Genomic DNA, 14,493 nt, shown 5'->3' on the forward strand with positions numbered 1-14,493 from the left:
CATTTAGTCTATGATGTTTAACCTTCACAATCCCTCTATCTAGTCAGAAAAATCTAATATAATGTTGTTTTCTACTCCAATAAGTCACAGATTTTTGCTATTTTTCTGGTGAGAATTCTTTCTAAAAACTGCTTTAGCAAAAGAAGGCACCATGGGATTCCTTTTTATTGCTTTCACAATCTTCAAGTCAAAGTCAACTAGATGACAAGTAAAAAGGTAATTCTTCCCAGCTACCAAGCCTAGAGATTGACTATATCGTGTAGACATCAACCTGGGTTCTAGACTTCTCCCTTCTTACCAGCAATGACAACCCTAAGATCTAATCAGTGCCCCCAGTTACTCTTATGTTAGAAACAGTGATGTCACTGTAAATTTTTTCAAATTGCCTTTTAATGACTAAGTAAAAATTATCTTTGTGATTGTAGGGTTCCCTATATTTCTTTTAGCACAGGAGAAAAGAAAAACAAACAAAAAAACCCAAAACAAAATCCAACCAAATAAAAAACCTGCATTGTAAGATAGACACCTTAAGATATAATTAATGTACCAAATGCCTCATTTACTCCTGTTCCAAATTACTAAAAGGAAGTAAAAAGGCAGACTATAACTGCAGGTTTGACTTGTAAACATCAGTTTAAACATAGATGTTGCTATATGTATATGCTAATTGGAAAATATTTTTGTCATTATAATGAAAGTAAAGCTCCAAGACTGACTTTCAGACTCTATGTTGAGATTCCAAATCTTAAATAACATTGAAAGATGACTAGATTTGATTTAGCTTAAGACACACACCATAAATTTAGAGTCCCACACTGTCATTTGCAGTGAATACAGTTTCCACTAGTTCTCTCTTACCACAGTCCAGTGACATTACTGCTTTTCCAGTTACTTTGTTTCCATTAAAATGCACATAGCATAATCTTAAACACAAGATCTGGAACTAAAACTGAATAGAAGAGCATTTCTTCAATTTAAAAAAATAACCTTGCTCTCTAACAAACTGTTTTCACTGATTCAAAAGGATGAGAGAACATACCTGTAAAAAGGCCCTTGCCAAGCTCATCGTACACAGTACACACAAAGTGTAACTGCACAGGTCATCCAGGTATCATAGTCTGTGCCTCTGTTGACCAGAATAGACCGATTGCCATGCAAAATGAGTCTAATTTGAAATCATAATTGAAAGACTGCTTTTGAAAAGTCTGAAAAGACTCACTGGCAGTTGAAGGTGCCTTTTAATCACTGAGAATAAAGACTTCAATCAATATGGTTCAAACTATTTGCCCCTGAGAAGTACAGTGGTGGTTTTCTTTAAAAGGTTGCTTACAGCTTCAGGCTCAAGGCCAAGAAAACTTAGCCCCCTGAGTCCTTAAAATAATTATTGTTTTCTCTATTATCTTGCAAGAGTGTTAATTTGCCTCCCAGTAATTAACTTCCCTATGTAGTTGTCAGGAAGTTTAATCAATAGCAAGAACAGATACACCAAGCTGTCATTTCTTCTGTGACCAATACTCCCTACCTTACCTCCTACCTCTCCCACCCCTGTGGAGGTGTCACTGTTACAATAACATGAACAGGTGGGATGTGCATAATTTCTGCAGAGAGTCAGTGTCTAAATTGTTAATGTCCTACTCCAAAAATGAAGGTACAGCCAATTATGTCCCATCAATATAATTGCCTATCTTCTAAAACTAAAAACATGATACGACTCCTGCTAAAGCAGCACCTGGCAAATCGAGTTTTACATGGTGTTGCATTCTCAGACACTTTAAACATTGGGATGACATTGTAATAAGAGGAGGAGCAGAAGGCTTGATCTAATATAATTCTACTTATGTCCACCATGCATGCGACATAATGTAATTTCCTTCAAAACTAGTGACAAAAAAAAATCCTCATTCTTGGTGGAATTCCAATCTTCTTTGGCAGCTTTGGACTTTCTTTATTAAGAGGGATATCGCCCTGTGGCCTCTCCTTTCTTCTAGGGCAGTATTGTCTGTTCTGATTCACAGCTTCTTAAATCTTTTCTTGTAATAGCTTAACCCTGGTTATTTACTTCATTGCATTTTCCAAGAACACTTTTCAACTTCACTCATTCTCTTCCCTGAACTATCCTTCTTTGAAACCTTACATGTTTATATTCCTGCTTTTCAAACTGCAGGTGTTACCAGAAAGACCAAGAATAAATAAGGTAACTTGAGGTTGAATCTAAATCTACACATAAGCATTATATGCATTTATGGTGCTATAGAAAGATAATAACAGCTAGCACTAGATAGAAATTGCAACAGCCATTCTGCAGAAATACCTGTAAAGCATGTTGAAATGATAAAAATGTTTACAAAAAAGCAAAGATAACTGTAGATAAATTTCTGAGAAACTTCTGTTGTTGAAAGCTTACAATGAATTCCAAGGAACATCCATTTTGAAGGGCAGAGATATGAACATTTTTAAAAGAATAATGAACCAAAATCACACCTGAAAGAGAAACTGACAGGATGAAAGGAATGTCCTTCAAATGTTTGGATTTACAGAGACAGCTATTAGTGTCTGACTTTTTGGTTTGTGAAAAGTGACCTTGCTGTCAAGGTCATATTTAGATTGAGAATAAGAAACTAGTCACTTCTTGATTACAGGAAATGTGAGTCTGTTCAGCTCACAGCAGAGTCTAGCAAAGGTTGTTATCTCCTGCCTAGTAGAACTTAAGAATTAATTCCTGATTTGCAGGGTGACATTCTGTCTTTACTACTAATTTTAACTCTTCAATTTTTTCATCTTTATCTGGCCACTGAGAGGGTCCCAAGGCTTGTGAAGGGAGTATCAGTGATTTCCTGTTCCTATCACAGGTTACCATTACAATAGATAGATATATACACGCATACATGCATATATATGAAACAAATATATACATGCCTATATATAACATATTGTAAAATCAGTTGTACTGTAACATCTACTTAAGGTTCCTCAGTAAACTATATAGTAATAAAATATCAGAGGATCTTTGTTCCTTACCAGTTCCCTCACCTGAGTTGATACTTAGCCTTGTTCTTAACTCCTTGCAAAGCCTAAGGTTTAGAGGAGCTATCCCTGCAACATTCCTCACTCAAAAAAAACCAAAAAAGCTCAGAAAAACCTCACAAACCTACCCCACTGCAAGAACCATAAAAATTTTCTACCCCTGAGGCTTACAAAGCAGCTAGATTGTACCAGTTCAAAAAGCTTGTCCAATATTGTGTTCAGCTTCTCTCTGCCTTCATATGCAGTCCATATCTTCCATTGCACATGCATTTCCTTCCTTCTGTTTGTCCTTCAGAAAATTTAAAACAGATAATTTGCTTTAGAGAAGCAAATGTTTTAATTATAGGGAGAGCTGAAAGATTTAGACTAGGTAGGGGAAAAGGGAAGTGGAAAATTCAGCTTTACTATCTTTTCTGTAAGGAAATAAGGTTGTTTCAAGCTGCAGTCTTATGTTTCCTTGAATTGGATTATTTTCAAACATATTTCTTGGAACACAGCTGCTACTTCTTTGACGACTTAAGTAATGCATCATGAACAACTAAAATCCATTGCAACATAAAAACAAATATATGTTCATTTTAGTACTTTCTTTTCTCTAGGCTTTTGAATCATGGTGGAATATTTTAAAAAACATGTATCTTTTATAAATCTCTTTAATAATATCTACAAAATATTGAAGCAGCACTTTATTGAACAGCAACCTTATCCAACCATTTAAAATATAGGTCTTCCTGTTTTCTATTCTGTTAGACTACCAGCTTTGTGATTTCAGATTTCAGTTTACAGCTGACACTAGTATTTGACTTGATGTCATATTTATTGCCCTGAGTACAATTAGAAACATTGTTATGGGAAAGGAATTATAATACCATGGTCACATTATTAGAGTAAAAGGTTTCTAACATACAGTATATTTATGTAAAAAATGTGATAAACTGTTGGGGATTATGAGATCTTTCCTACCAGAACTCTTGCTCCTCATACTAGTTGCAGCTATGACAGAGGACTCCAAGGAGGGTGCAGTTGCTTGGAGCCATAAGCAAATGCATTATTATTATCATTATTTGCAATACATGTGAGCAATTAAATCTGGGGTCGATTCTTCTAACTGCCCTATAAAGATATAATAAGAGACAGGCTTTTCTCTAAGAGCTTGCAGTTTAAACAGAAAATACATTTGAAGTGTAGCAGAGGTAAAGATTTATCTACAGATTATTACAAAATATTGAAGTAGATGTTTTGAAAAAGGAAAAACAAACCAGGAATACTCTTTCAAAAATTGAAAATGATGTTTTTTGTCAGAATACAGTAAAGCACTTAGACATTCATTTTTAAATATTTATTAATCTTGTCATTTCTGACTTTATAGCTTTCATTAAAATAAGAAATTAAATGTTGGCATAAAAATGTAAAATTTATGTTTTGTCAAGGTGAAGCATTTTGCTTGAGTCAATACAAAGTAAAGCAAGAAAACCTTTCAGTGTTCCTTTAGAGGATTTAAAAAAAATAGAAGCATCTGGAGAATTTTAGAGAATAGGAAAAGATTTAGCTTGTATTCTGATTTTGAAATGTTAAAAATCCTTTCACAAAATGGATTTTCTATTCTCTGCACAGTTCTACTTAAGAGCCTTCTTTGTTGTGAAATGAAGCTTTCCTTAGCTTTTGTGTGAAATTAAGTCATAGTCTTCTTTCTAGCTTCTAACCTATAAAAAAAATAAACCAGTATTCATATTAAATAATAAGCTTATTTACAGAATCAGCAGATAAGGTCAGCACTGAAATGGGCACAAAGGTTAAGTAAATTGGCACAGCAGGGTTGGATGGCTTGCTTTGTTGCTGTATGTCATCTTTTCTGTATGTAAATAGGTTGCTGGAATTGCTAGAGATAATTTCTTGGTGTTTTTCAATGAAAGCTTTTGGTCTGAATATTTCTTGTTGTCTCTGACTCTTGCTCATTTTCGTTATGCAATACTATCTGTTTATTTTGACTTGCTATTAGAACAAATTGTCTCTCATGGGTCAGAATCAAAGGAGAGATAGCAAGGGTGACACTGAGGTGGGAGTGGGTTACAAGACACCCACTCAATGTAAGGAAATAGATGAAGCTTTCCTTAAACAAGTCAAAGATACGTCTGGATTGTAGACATATCCTTCTATGCTTCTTATGGAGAACTTTAACCTCCCTAATATCTGCTGAAAAGCCAACCCTGTGGGACATTATCAGTCAAGGGTTTTTGGAGGGTGTGAGGAATAGCATCTTGATATAGATACTGGATGGACCAACAGGAGTGACAACAGAACAAGACTGGCTATTCCCTAACAAGGAAATGCTGTTTAGGGATGGGGTAATCAATGGCAACCTTGGCTGTAGAAGACACAAAATAATAGTGTTCAGGATCTGTAAAGGAGTGGGTGAGAAAAGCAGCAGAATGAAGACCAGGGCTTCACAAAAGAAGTCTTCACCTAATTCTGGTATTGCCTCTGAGGAAGCTCTGAAGACAAGGTAGCTCTGGAAAGCTGGCCAGATTTTAATGACAGCATCCTCCAGGCATAAGAACTGTCTTTCCTGAAACTCAAGAAAATGCATAGATATACTGGAGAACCAGCTTTGCTAAACAGGAAATTCATGACAGAGATCCAAAGGAAAAAGTAGTGTATAGGAATCAAAGAAGAATAACGCTCTTCTCCTTTCTTATACTGAAACCTACTTTGGCATCATAAGATTTAGAACCCTAAAAGCCTATCTGAAGTATCAACAAGCGCATCTCCTGGATGAATGACCCTGTTTTCCAGCTCACAACAGCTTCCCTAATGGATCACTGTGATAGAGCAAACATGCATCAGTAGTTAGTAGTGTCCTTCCCATGAGAAGGTGCTCTCCAACAATGTGGAGTTAATAGCAGATGTATAAAACAGCATTAAAGCCAGACTACTCTCTTTTCCTTTTTTAAAACAAATACTCATTGTTGATGTTCCACTTTTAACTTTGGATTGCAGACAGGCTGCAACAGAGACAGGCTATCAAGGAAAATTTTGCAAGGAATATTGCCCAGACATTTAGAAATGGTGATAGGAAAATCTAGAACCAGCGCCTGCAAGGAATGCCAAAAGCTACAAGAAAAGTTCCTACAGATGCCTTAGTGGTAAAAGATTGAACAAGGAAATGTGGGCCTGCTGCTGAATAGGTTGAATGATTTAATGTTTTATTTGTTTTAGCATAAACAGATAAGGCAGAAGTACTCAGTGTTCAGTCTTCACCAGGAAATACCCCAGGTCCTTGAGCTTAGTAAAGGGATTCAGGGGACAGAGGAACTAACAGCAGTTAATAATGTTGGAATCAAGGGTTAACTGAGAGAATCTGATCTGTGATAGTTCATGGTATTCAACAGACTGCATCTGTGGGTTTTGAGAGGGCTGGATGATATGCCTGTAAGCCCTCTCTGCTAGTTTTGAAAGATCATAGGGACTGAGGAAGATCTCTGATGAATAGAGAAAGGCAAATATTATGCCATTCGTGAAAAAAGTCTGAAAGCATGATTCAGGGAACTACTGATTGATCAGCTTCACTTTGGTCCCTGGAAAATCATGGATTGAGCCTCTTGGATGATGTTTCCGAAGATGTACTGGTTTTGTGTGGCAATGTATTGGGGAGTAAGGGGTGGCCTCTTTTGAGAAGACAGCAGGCACTGTCCCTGTTGGACAGAGCCAGCGCCATCCAGCTCCAAAAGAGACTGCCCAAAGCTGAGCCTATCAGTGGCACTGGTGACATGTCTGTGATAGCATATGTAAGAAAGGGTAAAAAACACTGCACGAGATACAAGTTAAAGGAGCTACTGTTTTATCCTTCTGCTCATTTTATCCTGACTACACAAGCTGAGATTGTTCTCTGCCTTTATACAGAGTGTGTCTTGGCCTGTGAGAAAATTCCTCTGATTATAACACCGATAGAGTTAAAATAATCTCTGTTACACCGAGGAAAGAGCTGCTATATAGTTTAAAAGGAAATTTTGGGTACAACAGTCTGAAAGCTCAGACATGGACTTGCTCTGTTTAATCTAAAGAAAACAGAAGAAGAAAGTGCAGTGATAATGCTGCAGTGATATAAGTGGCATATTAGTCTCGCCAGCATTATGTTGCACAGTCAGATGTTAGCCCATGATATTGTTATTAGCCTGGTGTTCTGCATTCCCAAGCTGGGTAAAACTGTTGACTTCTGGAATGCTTCCAGCGATCCACTGAAAGGGATCTTAGGAAACAAGCTAATATGAGATATTTTAATGGCCTGAAATATTCCAAAAACCCCACTCAGCCTCAGCTGTAACAAAACCAAAAAAATGCGACATGGTCTTACAGCTGTAATAGTCTTGTACAGACTTTGTAATTCAAAATATCAAGGATATGCAAAATATTTGTGGCAGGTACATCAGGGGTCCTGTTCTTTTTCAGCACAGAGCAAGTTCCTCTTTTTCTTGTAGCAGAGCATTGTCACATCCTTTGATGAGGCTTACTGAATTTTTCTGGTCTTTGCTAGCTCTATATGCAGAATGTTAATCATTGTACCCAACATTAAACCCTGTTCTGATAAGGAATAACACTGAAAATCCAAGTTACAAGCTAAGTAGCTCTAGGTATTTCTTACAGCATAAATATGTCTGATATTAATCCGATTTCAGTAATAATCTTTGCTCCAATTGTGATATTTTTCATTTATTCTTTGCCACAGAAAATGATATAATATTTCAATTTCTAGACATCATTAATACAAGGAAGATTTACCTTGCAGAACAAAGGAAGTGAAAAACAGACATGATCAGCCATAAAATGAAAGTTAAATTTTTTGATTAACCACTGCATATAATGTTTTACATTTTTCCCCAGTACTTGAAGTTAGCTAAAAATGTATATTAAAAAAACCCAACAAAACAAACCAAAAAAGGTATTGCATGCACTATCCTTGTGAAAATAAACAAGGAAGTGCTGAAAGCATATCATATGTGGTATCAAGTATCATGTTTTAAAAGCAGTAATTTCTATGGCCCCCAGCACAGTAATACTGGCTGTTAATCCTCAGGAATGCCTGGCTGTGTGTTGATGAGAGTGTAATAGTTTAATCATCTCTCAGTGTTAGGAGTTCATGTTGTAGTTTCACAGATCATGAAATGTGTCTGTTTAAGATACGAGCACATTATCTTTTCTTCTATTTTGCAGAAGGCATTATGTAACCATGTTCATTTTATCTCTGTCTCTGTTTTACCTGTATTATGGTTCTCATTAGCATGATCATACAGGGCACAGGGATAGTCAAAGATGATGTTTATTACAGAGAGAAAAAGAAGAATTTTCCTATTCGAAATGCTTTTGCATTGCACATTAAGGAGTATAAACCCTCCTTATCACTTCTAAACACTGCATCCGATTAGTTGTTAGCTGTAGAGCTTATCGTCATTGTGCAAAGGACAGCAAATTGACAATATTTCTTTAAAAAGTTATTACAGCAATATGAAAACTAAAAAAGCATCATCTGAGTATATTCTCTCCTCAGAGATTTCAGTTTATTTTTGGCTTAATGAAACTGAGTTTAAGTAGATATACCAGTGTCACAGAAGAACAGAAAGGAAATGAGAAGTGAACAATTAAAACAGGTAGTAATGAATGCGGCTTACGGATCTGATGCTCCTACGGTGTATAAGTATACTCCTCTGCAGTTAACCTTATTTCCTTTCTTTCCTTTTTTTTTTTTTTTTTCCTTTTCCTTACTACCAGTTTGCCAGTTTGTTAAATTTGTAAATGCACTCTTTAGGCTTGGAAGACTTTATCAAGCCAATGGGTCTGCGCCCCCTTTAGACAGGCCAGACATAGCCTTCTCTCATAGCATCTGTGCAAGCCTTGAAGAAAGCGAGGACTCATAAGTGCAGTGTGAGAAGACAAAGATATAATTGTCACTTGGGAAGGGGAAACAAGGACCAGTTTTCCCCAGACTGCAGTGAGGCTCATGGGGATACTTATTAATCAATTTATTAAATACTTCTATTATTTTCAATTGTTAAGCTACAAACCCAGAAACAGATACTTATTCTTTTTGGACAGAGGATAAAAACCAACTTCTTAGACAAAATTAGAGAAGGGAAAAAGTGAAATATAAGATGGTCTGAATACTTGATTAAATAAACAGTTCCTTTCCCCAATTCCTTAACTTATACCAGGGACAGCAGAGGGCAGCAGTGCAGTCCTCAAGGAGAGAATAGTGTAGTGGACAACTTCCTTTTCCCAAAAACGAAGGCATGAGGAGAAAATAAGTAACACATTTCCAAGGAACTCATAGATGATGTTTTAAAACCACTTTATTAAATATAAAAATAATCATCTTTGACCCTTGCTTTTCATTTTTTACATTCCAAAAGACCTTTCAATGCCTTTTGTCTTCTGATGAATATTCATCCATCACAGGAAATACTATGCCAAAATTAGCTGTTCTATTTCATGACTTCTTGTCTTTCAGGATATGGATGAGGGTCATTCTAGCTTATTTAGAAAAGATCTTTCTTCTCCACCCAGAAAACATTTTCCTCAATCAACCCTCTCCCATGAGCAAACCCAAATTATAGCAATGTTAAATACTATGATTAGCTCTACTTGTAAGAGCGAGGCTACTTCAGTCAGTTGGATCACTTCATTCACATAGTCTGCTGAAGTGTAAACCACCCAAAAAGAGCATCTGACGGGGTGAAAGCCAAACTGTGGGATAAGCGACTGCAGGAGCAAGCTGAAGAAAGAACTGATTGGGAAGGGTAGGAGAATAACAGAAGGCAGGAGGACAGACAGGAAAATGTACTGATATATGGAAACAAGAAAGAAAGGCGATAAATATCTGCATTCAAGTATGCTACTAATTTTCTCATTTTCCCCCAGTAATCAAAACCCTTTTAAATGGAATTTCATTTAGGTTCAAAACTTACAAATAAACTTGTAAATTATCCTACTTAGGCAAATAGACTCAATGATTAAGAAGATTCTATTTATAGGATTCAGTCTATGCAACTTATGTGGACGGAGCTGCCAGAACAAATCACAAAGCATAGTGTGTTCACAATAACAGTGATCTTGTGATTTAGGAGCTCCTTTTTATCACTTTAGAGGTGAGGAAGTCAGTCAAAAAGAAGTTATAGCAGATACTTTTTAAGTGTCAAAGTACCTTAAAATGTTTTGAAATACGCCATTTCAGTTCTAAATACTTTTGAAATCCTGGTCCTTAATGGCTGTTTCAGGTGAAATAACATGCCTTAAAGGGAGCTGGCCTGTAAAATCACATTTGCTTGGTTTTTCTAAGTATTAGAATGTACTCCTTCTAAGACAGTTTTTTATCTCCTCCAAATAAGTCAATATATGTTGATTTTTAAATGCCTATTTATTTTCAGATTCTAGATTTGAAGGTAAGAAACTGATTTTTACTTAATCTTCATATTACTCAGGTAAAGAAATATTGACAGTGCTTGTATTTGTTTTACCATCAATTTAAAAATTATCTAAATATTGTCTTTTGCTGGTTTTATTCTAATATTACCACTAAAAATGTAGTTACCTATATTTACTTTGAAAGAGTTAAAATATTAAATTCTAAAATTACAAAAGTTCAAAATTAAAAAAAATAGTTCAAGAAAAAACAAATCAGAAGTTAACTTTAGATGCAATAATAGCCATAGCTACATAACTACTTTTTTTTTTTTTAGATGAATTCAAATTATTTATGAAAAGGCTGCCCATGAATTATTTCCTGAACACATCTACTGTAATGCATTTGTGGACAATGGATTCTAACTTTCAACGTCGCTATGAACAACTAGAAAACAGCATGAAGCAACTCTTCCTCAAGGCACAGAAAACTGTTCACAAACTCTTTGGCCTTAGTAAGAGATGCCACAAACAGCCACTCATCCGCATGCCAAGGCAGAGGTAAGAACGCTTATGAAAACCTTAGAAACTCAAACTGCTGTTTTGATACTAAAATCTCCTTAAGGATATAGATATGGGAATGTGTGTAGCATACGGAACATTCGCTGTATGCAATCTTTATATTTGTAGGAGTTGAACCTTCCCAGATTTCAGTATCGCTCCATTCATGTTTTCCTAAATATGGTTGGAAAGGTCAAAATAAAATCTGATTTGTATATGACTGTCTTGTGTGAGACAGCTTTAAAATAACTCCAGCATACAGATTCATCCTATTTGGTCTGCCTCTGTATTACAGAACCATGTTTTCAGTGAAAGATGGCCAATTGTCTGCCAAATAATTGCATACTGAATACCGAATACCTATTCTGAAACAAACACAGCTATTTTGAGAACTTTACAGTTCATATACAGTATATACTATATATTGTTGATTTCTTGTCTCATTTGTCAGATATGAATGCAATTTGAAATGACACATCAGGAAGAAAATAGTCCTTTCTAGAAAAAAAAAAAAGATTCTGAAAGATAGCTAGTCCAATCTATATTAACATAAAGTGATTATAGTTGATTGCTGGTTGAAAATTGCTTTATTGAAATTAGTGGAATGACATTCAAATAAATTTGAAATGAATGAGCTTTTAAGAAAGTTATTTTTCTGACCACAAGCATTGTGGGCCTAGTCAGTGAATCCTGCATTTAGCATGTACTTCTGTCAATTTATCAATTTATCTATTTTTTATCTATATTTTATCTATATCTGGAACTGCAAAGAGTACTTTACTCTCCTCTGCTTTCAGCTCTCCTTTTGCAAGCTAAGGCTCCATCCAATTCTTCTTTGCCTTTTGGTGGCACTTAGCGAAACCTTCCACTTTCCTTTCAGAAGGAGACAGCTGTTATGGCTCTTGTGCCCTCTTTTTTCTACGTGTCATGCTTTGTTTTGTGATCTGCTAGTTGAAAAGAAAAATGCATTTTTCACTTGGGTTGTCATTTCATAATTAGAAAACACTCCACTAAGAAAAATTGTATAGTCACTGCAGTACTTCAAAATTTTGTCCTGTGTTTCTCTTACATGACTTAAATGAGCATTCTAATAGAGATGATTGAACATGAAAGACCTCAGGAGGAACTGAGTTTTTTAAAAGCACAAGAAACACAATCCAAACTAACTTTTTTTTTTTCCCCTACCAACATTTAGTATAATCAGATCTTCCAAAATAACCACTATAAGATTTTGGGACAATCTTTGGTTGCTATCAGAAGTGCCAATGATAGAATACAAATGAATAGAGGTATAAAAAGCAAACATGAGTTAGAATTATAGAATCATAGAATAGTTAGGGTTGGAAAGGACCTTAAGATCATCTAGTTCCAACCCCCCAGCCATGGGCAGGGACACCTCACACTAAACTGTCCCACCTAAGGCTTTGTCCAACCTGGCCTTGAACACTGCCACGGATGGAGCATTCACAACCTCCCTGGGCAACCTATTCTAGTGCCTAACCACCCACACAGGAAAGAACTCCCTCATTATATCCAATCTAAACTTCCCCTGTTTAAGTTTGAACCCATTACCCCTTGTCCTGTCACTACAGTCCCTGATGAAGAGTCCCTCCCCAGCATCCTTATAAGCCCCCTTCAGATACTGGAAGGCTGCTATGAGGTCCCCACGCAGCCTTCTCCTCTCCAGGCTGAACAGCCCCAACTTTCTCAGCCTATCTTCCTTCATACAGGAGGTGCTCCAGTCCCCTGATCATCCTCATGGCCCTCCTCTGGACTTGTTCCAGCAGTTCCATGTGCTTTTTATGTTAAGGACACCAGAACTGCACACAGTACTGCAAGTGAGGTCTCATGAGAGCAGAGTAGAGGAGCAGGATCACCTCCTTTGACCTGCTGGTCACGCTTCTTTTGATGCAGCCCAGGATACGGTTGGCTTTCTGGGCTGCGAACGCACACTGCTGGCTCATGTTCATTTTCTCATCGACCAATATGCCCAAATCCTTCTCCGCAGGACTGCTCTGAATTTCTTCTCTGCCCAACCTGTAGCTGTGCCTGGGATTGCTCCCACCCAGGTGTAGGACCTTGCACTTGTCGTGGTTGAACTTCATAAGGTTGGCATCAGCCCACCTCACAAGCGTGTCAAGGTCCCTCTGGATGGCATCCCTTCCCTCCAGCGTATCAACCGGACCACACAGCTTGGTGTCATCGGCAAACTTGCTGAGGGCGCACACAATCTCACTGTCCATGTCAGCGACGAAGATGTTAAACAAGACCGGTCCCAACACCGATCCCTGAGGGACACCACTCATTTCTGGTCTCCAGCCGAATATTGAGCCATTGATCACAACTCTTTGCATGCAGCCATCCAGACAGTTCTTTATCCACCGAGTGGTCCATCCGTCAAATTGATATCTCTCCAATTTACAGACGAGGATGTTGTGTGGGACAGTGTCGATTGCTTTGCACAAGTCCAGGTAGATGACATCAACTGCTCTACCCCTGTCCATCAGTTCTGTAGCCCCATCATAGAACGCTACCAAATTGGTCAGGCAGGATTTCCCCTTAGTGAAGCCATGCTGGCTGTCACCAAGCACCTTGTTGTTTTTCATGTGCCTTCCCATGCTTTCCAGGAGAATGTGCTCCAAGATTTTGCCAGGCACAGAGGTGAGACTGACTGGTCTGTAATTCCCTGGGTCTTCCATTTTCCCTTTCTTGAAAATGGGGGGTTATATTTCCCTTTTTCTAGTTGTTGGGAACTTCACCTGACTGCCATGATTTTCCAAATATGATGGCCAGTGGCTTAGCAACTTCATTTGTCAGCTCCTTCAGGACCCGCAGATGGATTTTATCGGGTCCCATGGACTTGTGCACGTTCAGATTTTTAATATGGTCTCGAACAAGATCCTCTCCTACAGTGGGTCTAGGGTCATCATTCTCACAGTCCCTGCGTCTACCTTCCAAGACTTGGGTGTTGTGGTCACAGCCTTTGCCAGTGAAGACTGAGGCAAAGAAGTCATTCAGAACCTCAGCCTTCTCCAAATCCAGGGTAGCCAGTTCTCCTGAGAGCTTCCTCAGGAGGCCTACATTGTCCCTAGTCTGTTTTTTATTTGCTACATACCTGTAGAATCCCTTCCTGTTATCCTTAACATCCCTAGCCAAGTTTAATTCTAACTGGGCCTTATCTTTCCTAAACTGGTCCCTAGCTTCCCGGACAACATCCTTGTACTCTTCCCAGGCTGCCTGTCCTTGCTTCCACTTTTTATAAGCCTCTTTTTTCATTCAGGTCCAGAAAATGGCCACAAAAATGACCAAAGGACGGTGAAACCTGCCGTATGAAGAAAGGCTGACAGAACAGGGTTTGTTCAGCCTACAGAAAAGAAGGTTTAGGGAAGACCTTACCACTACGTTCCTTTTTACAAGGAGTCACGTGGAAAAGATGGGGGATAATGGGTACAGGTTACTCCCTGGAAGGACGTGAGTTAAAATTTTCACAATGAGAACAAGCAGCCATTGGAATAATCT

The 14,493-nt window shown here is 37.6% G+C and overlaps 1 protein-coding gene across 2 annotated transcripts in view; it reads left to right on the forward strand.

Annotated features, from left to right (window-relative positions):
- BRINP3 (BMP/retinoic acid inducible neural specific 3) overlaps nucleotides 1-14,493 on the forward strand; it is a 211,659-nt gene that overhangs the window by 156,887 nt on the left and 40,279 nt on the right. For both annotated transcript variants that reach the window (XM_065672591.1, XM_065672592.1), the window contains exon 7: nucleotides 10,752-10,974. In XM_065672591.1, coding sequence (XP_065528663.1) covers nucleotides 10,752-10,974 — 223 coding nt within the window. The remainder of the gene's footprint in view (nucleotides 1-10,751; nucleotides 10,975-14,493) is intronic.

Source organism: Lathamus discolor, chromosome 3 (assembly GCF_037157495.1).
Source record: "Lathamus discolor isolate bLatDis1 chromosome 3, bLatDis1.hap1, whole genome shotgun sequence".
Classification (NCBI taxonomy): domain Eukaryota; kingdom Metazoa; phylum Chordata; class Aves; order Psittaciformes; family Psittacidae; genus Lathamus; species Lathamus discolor.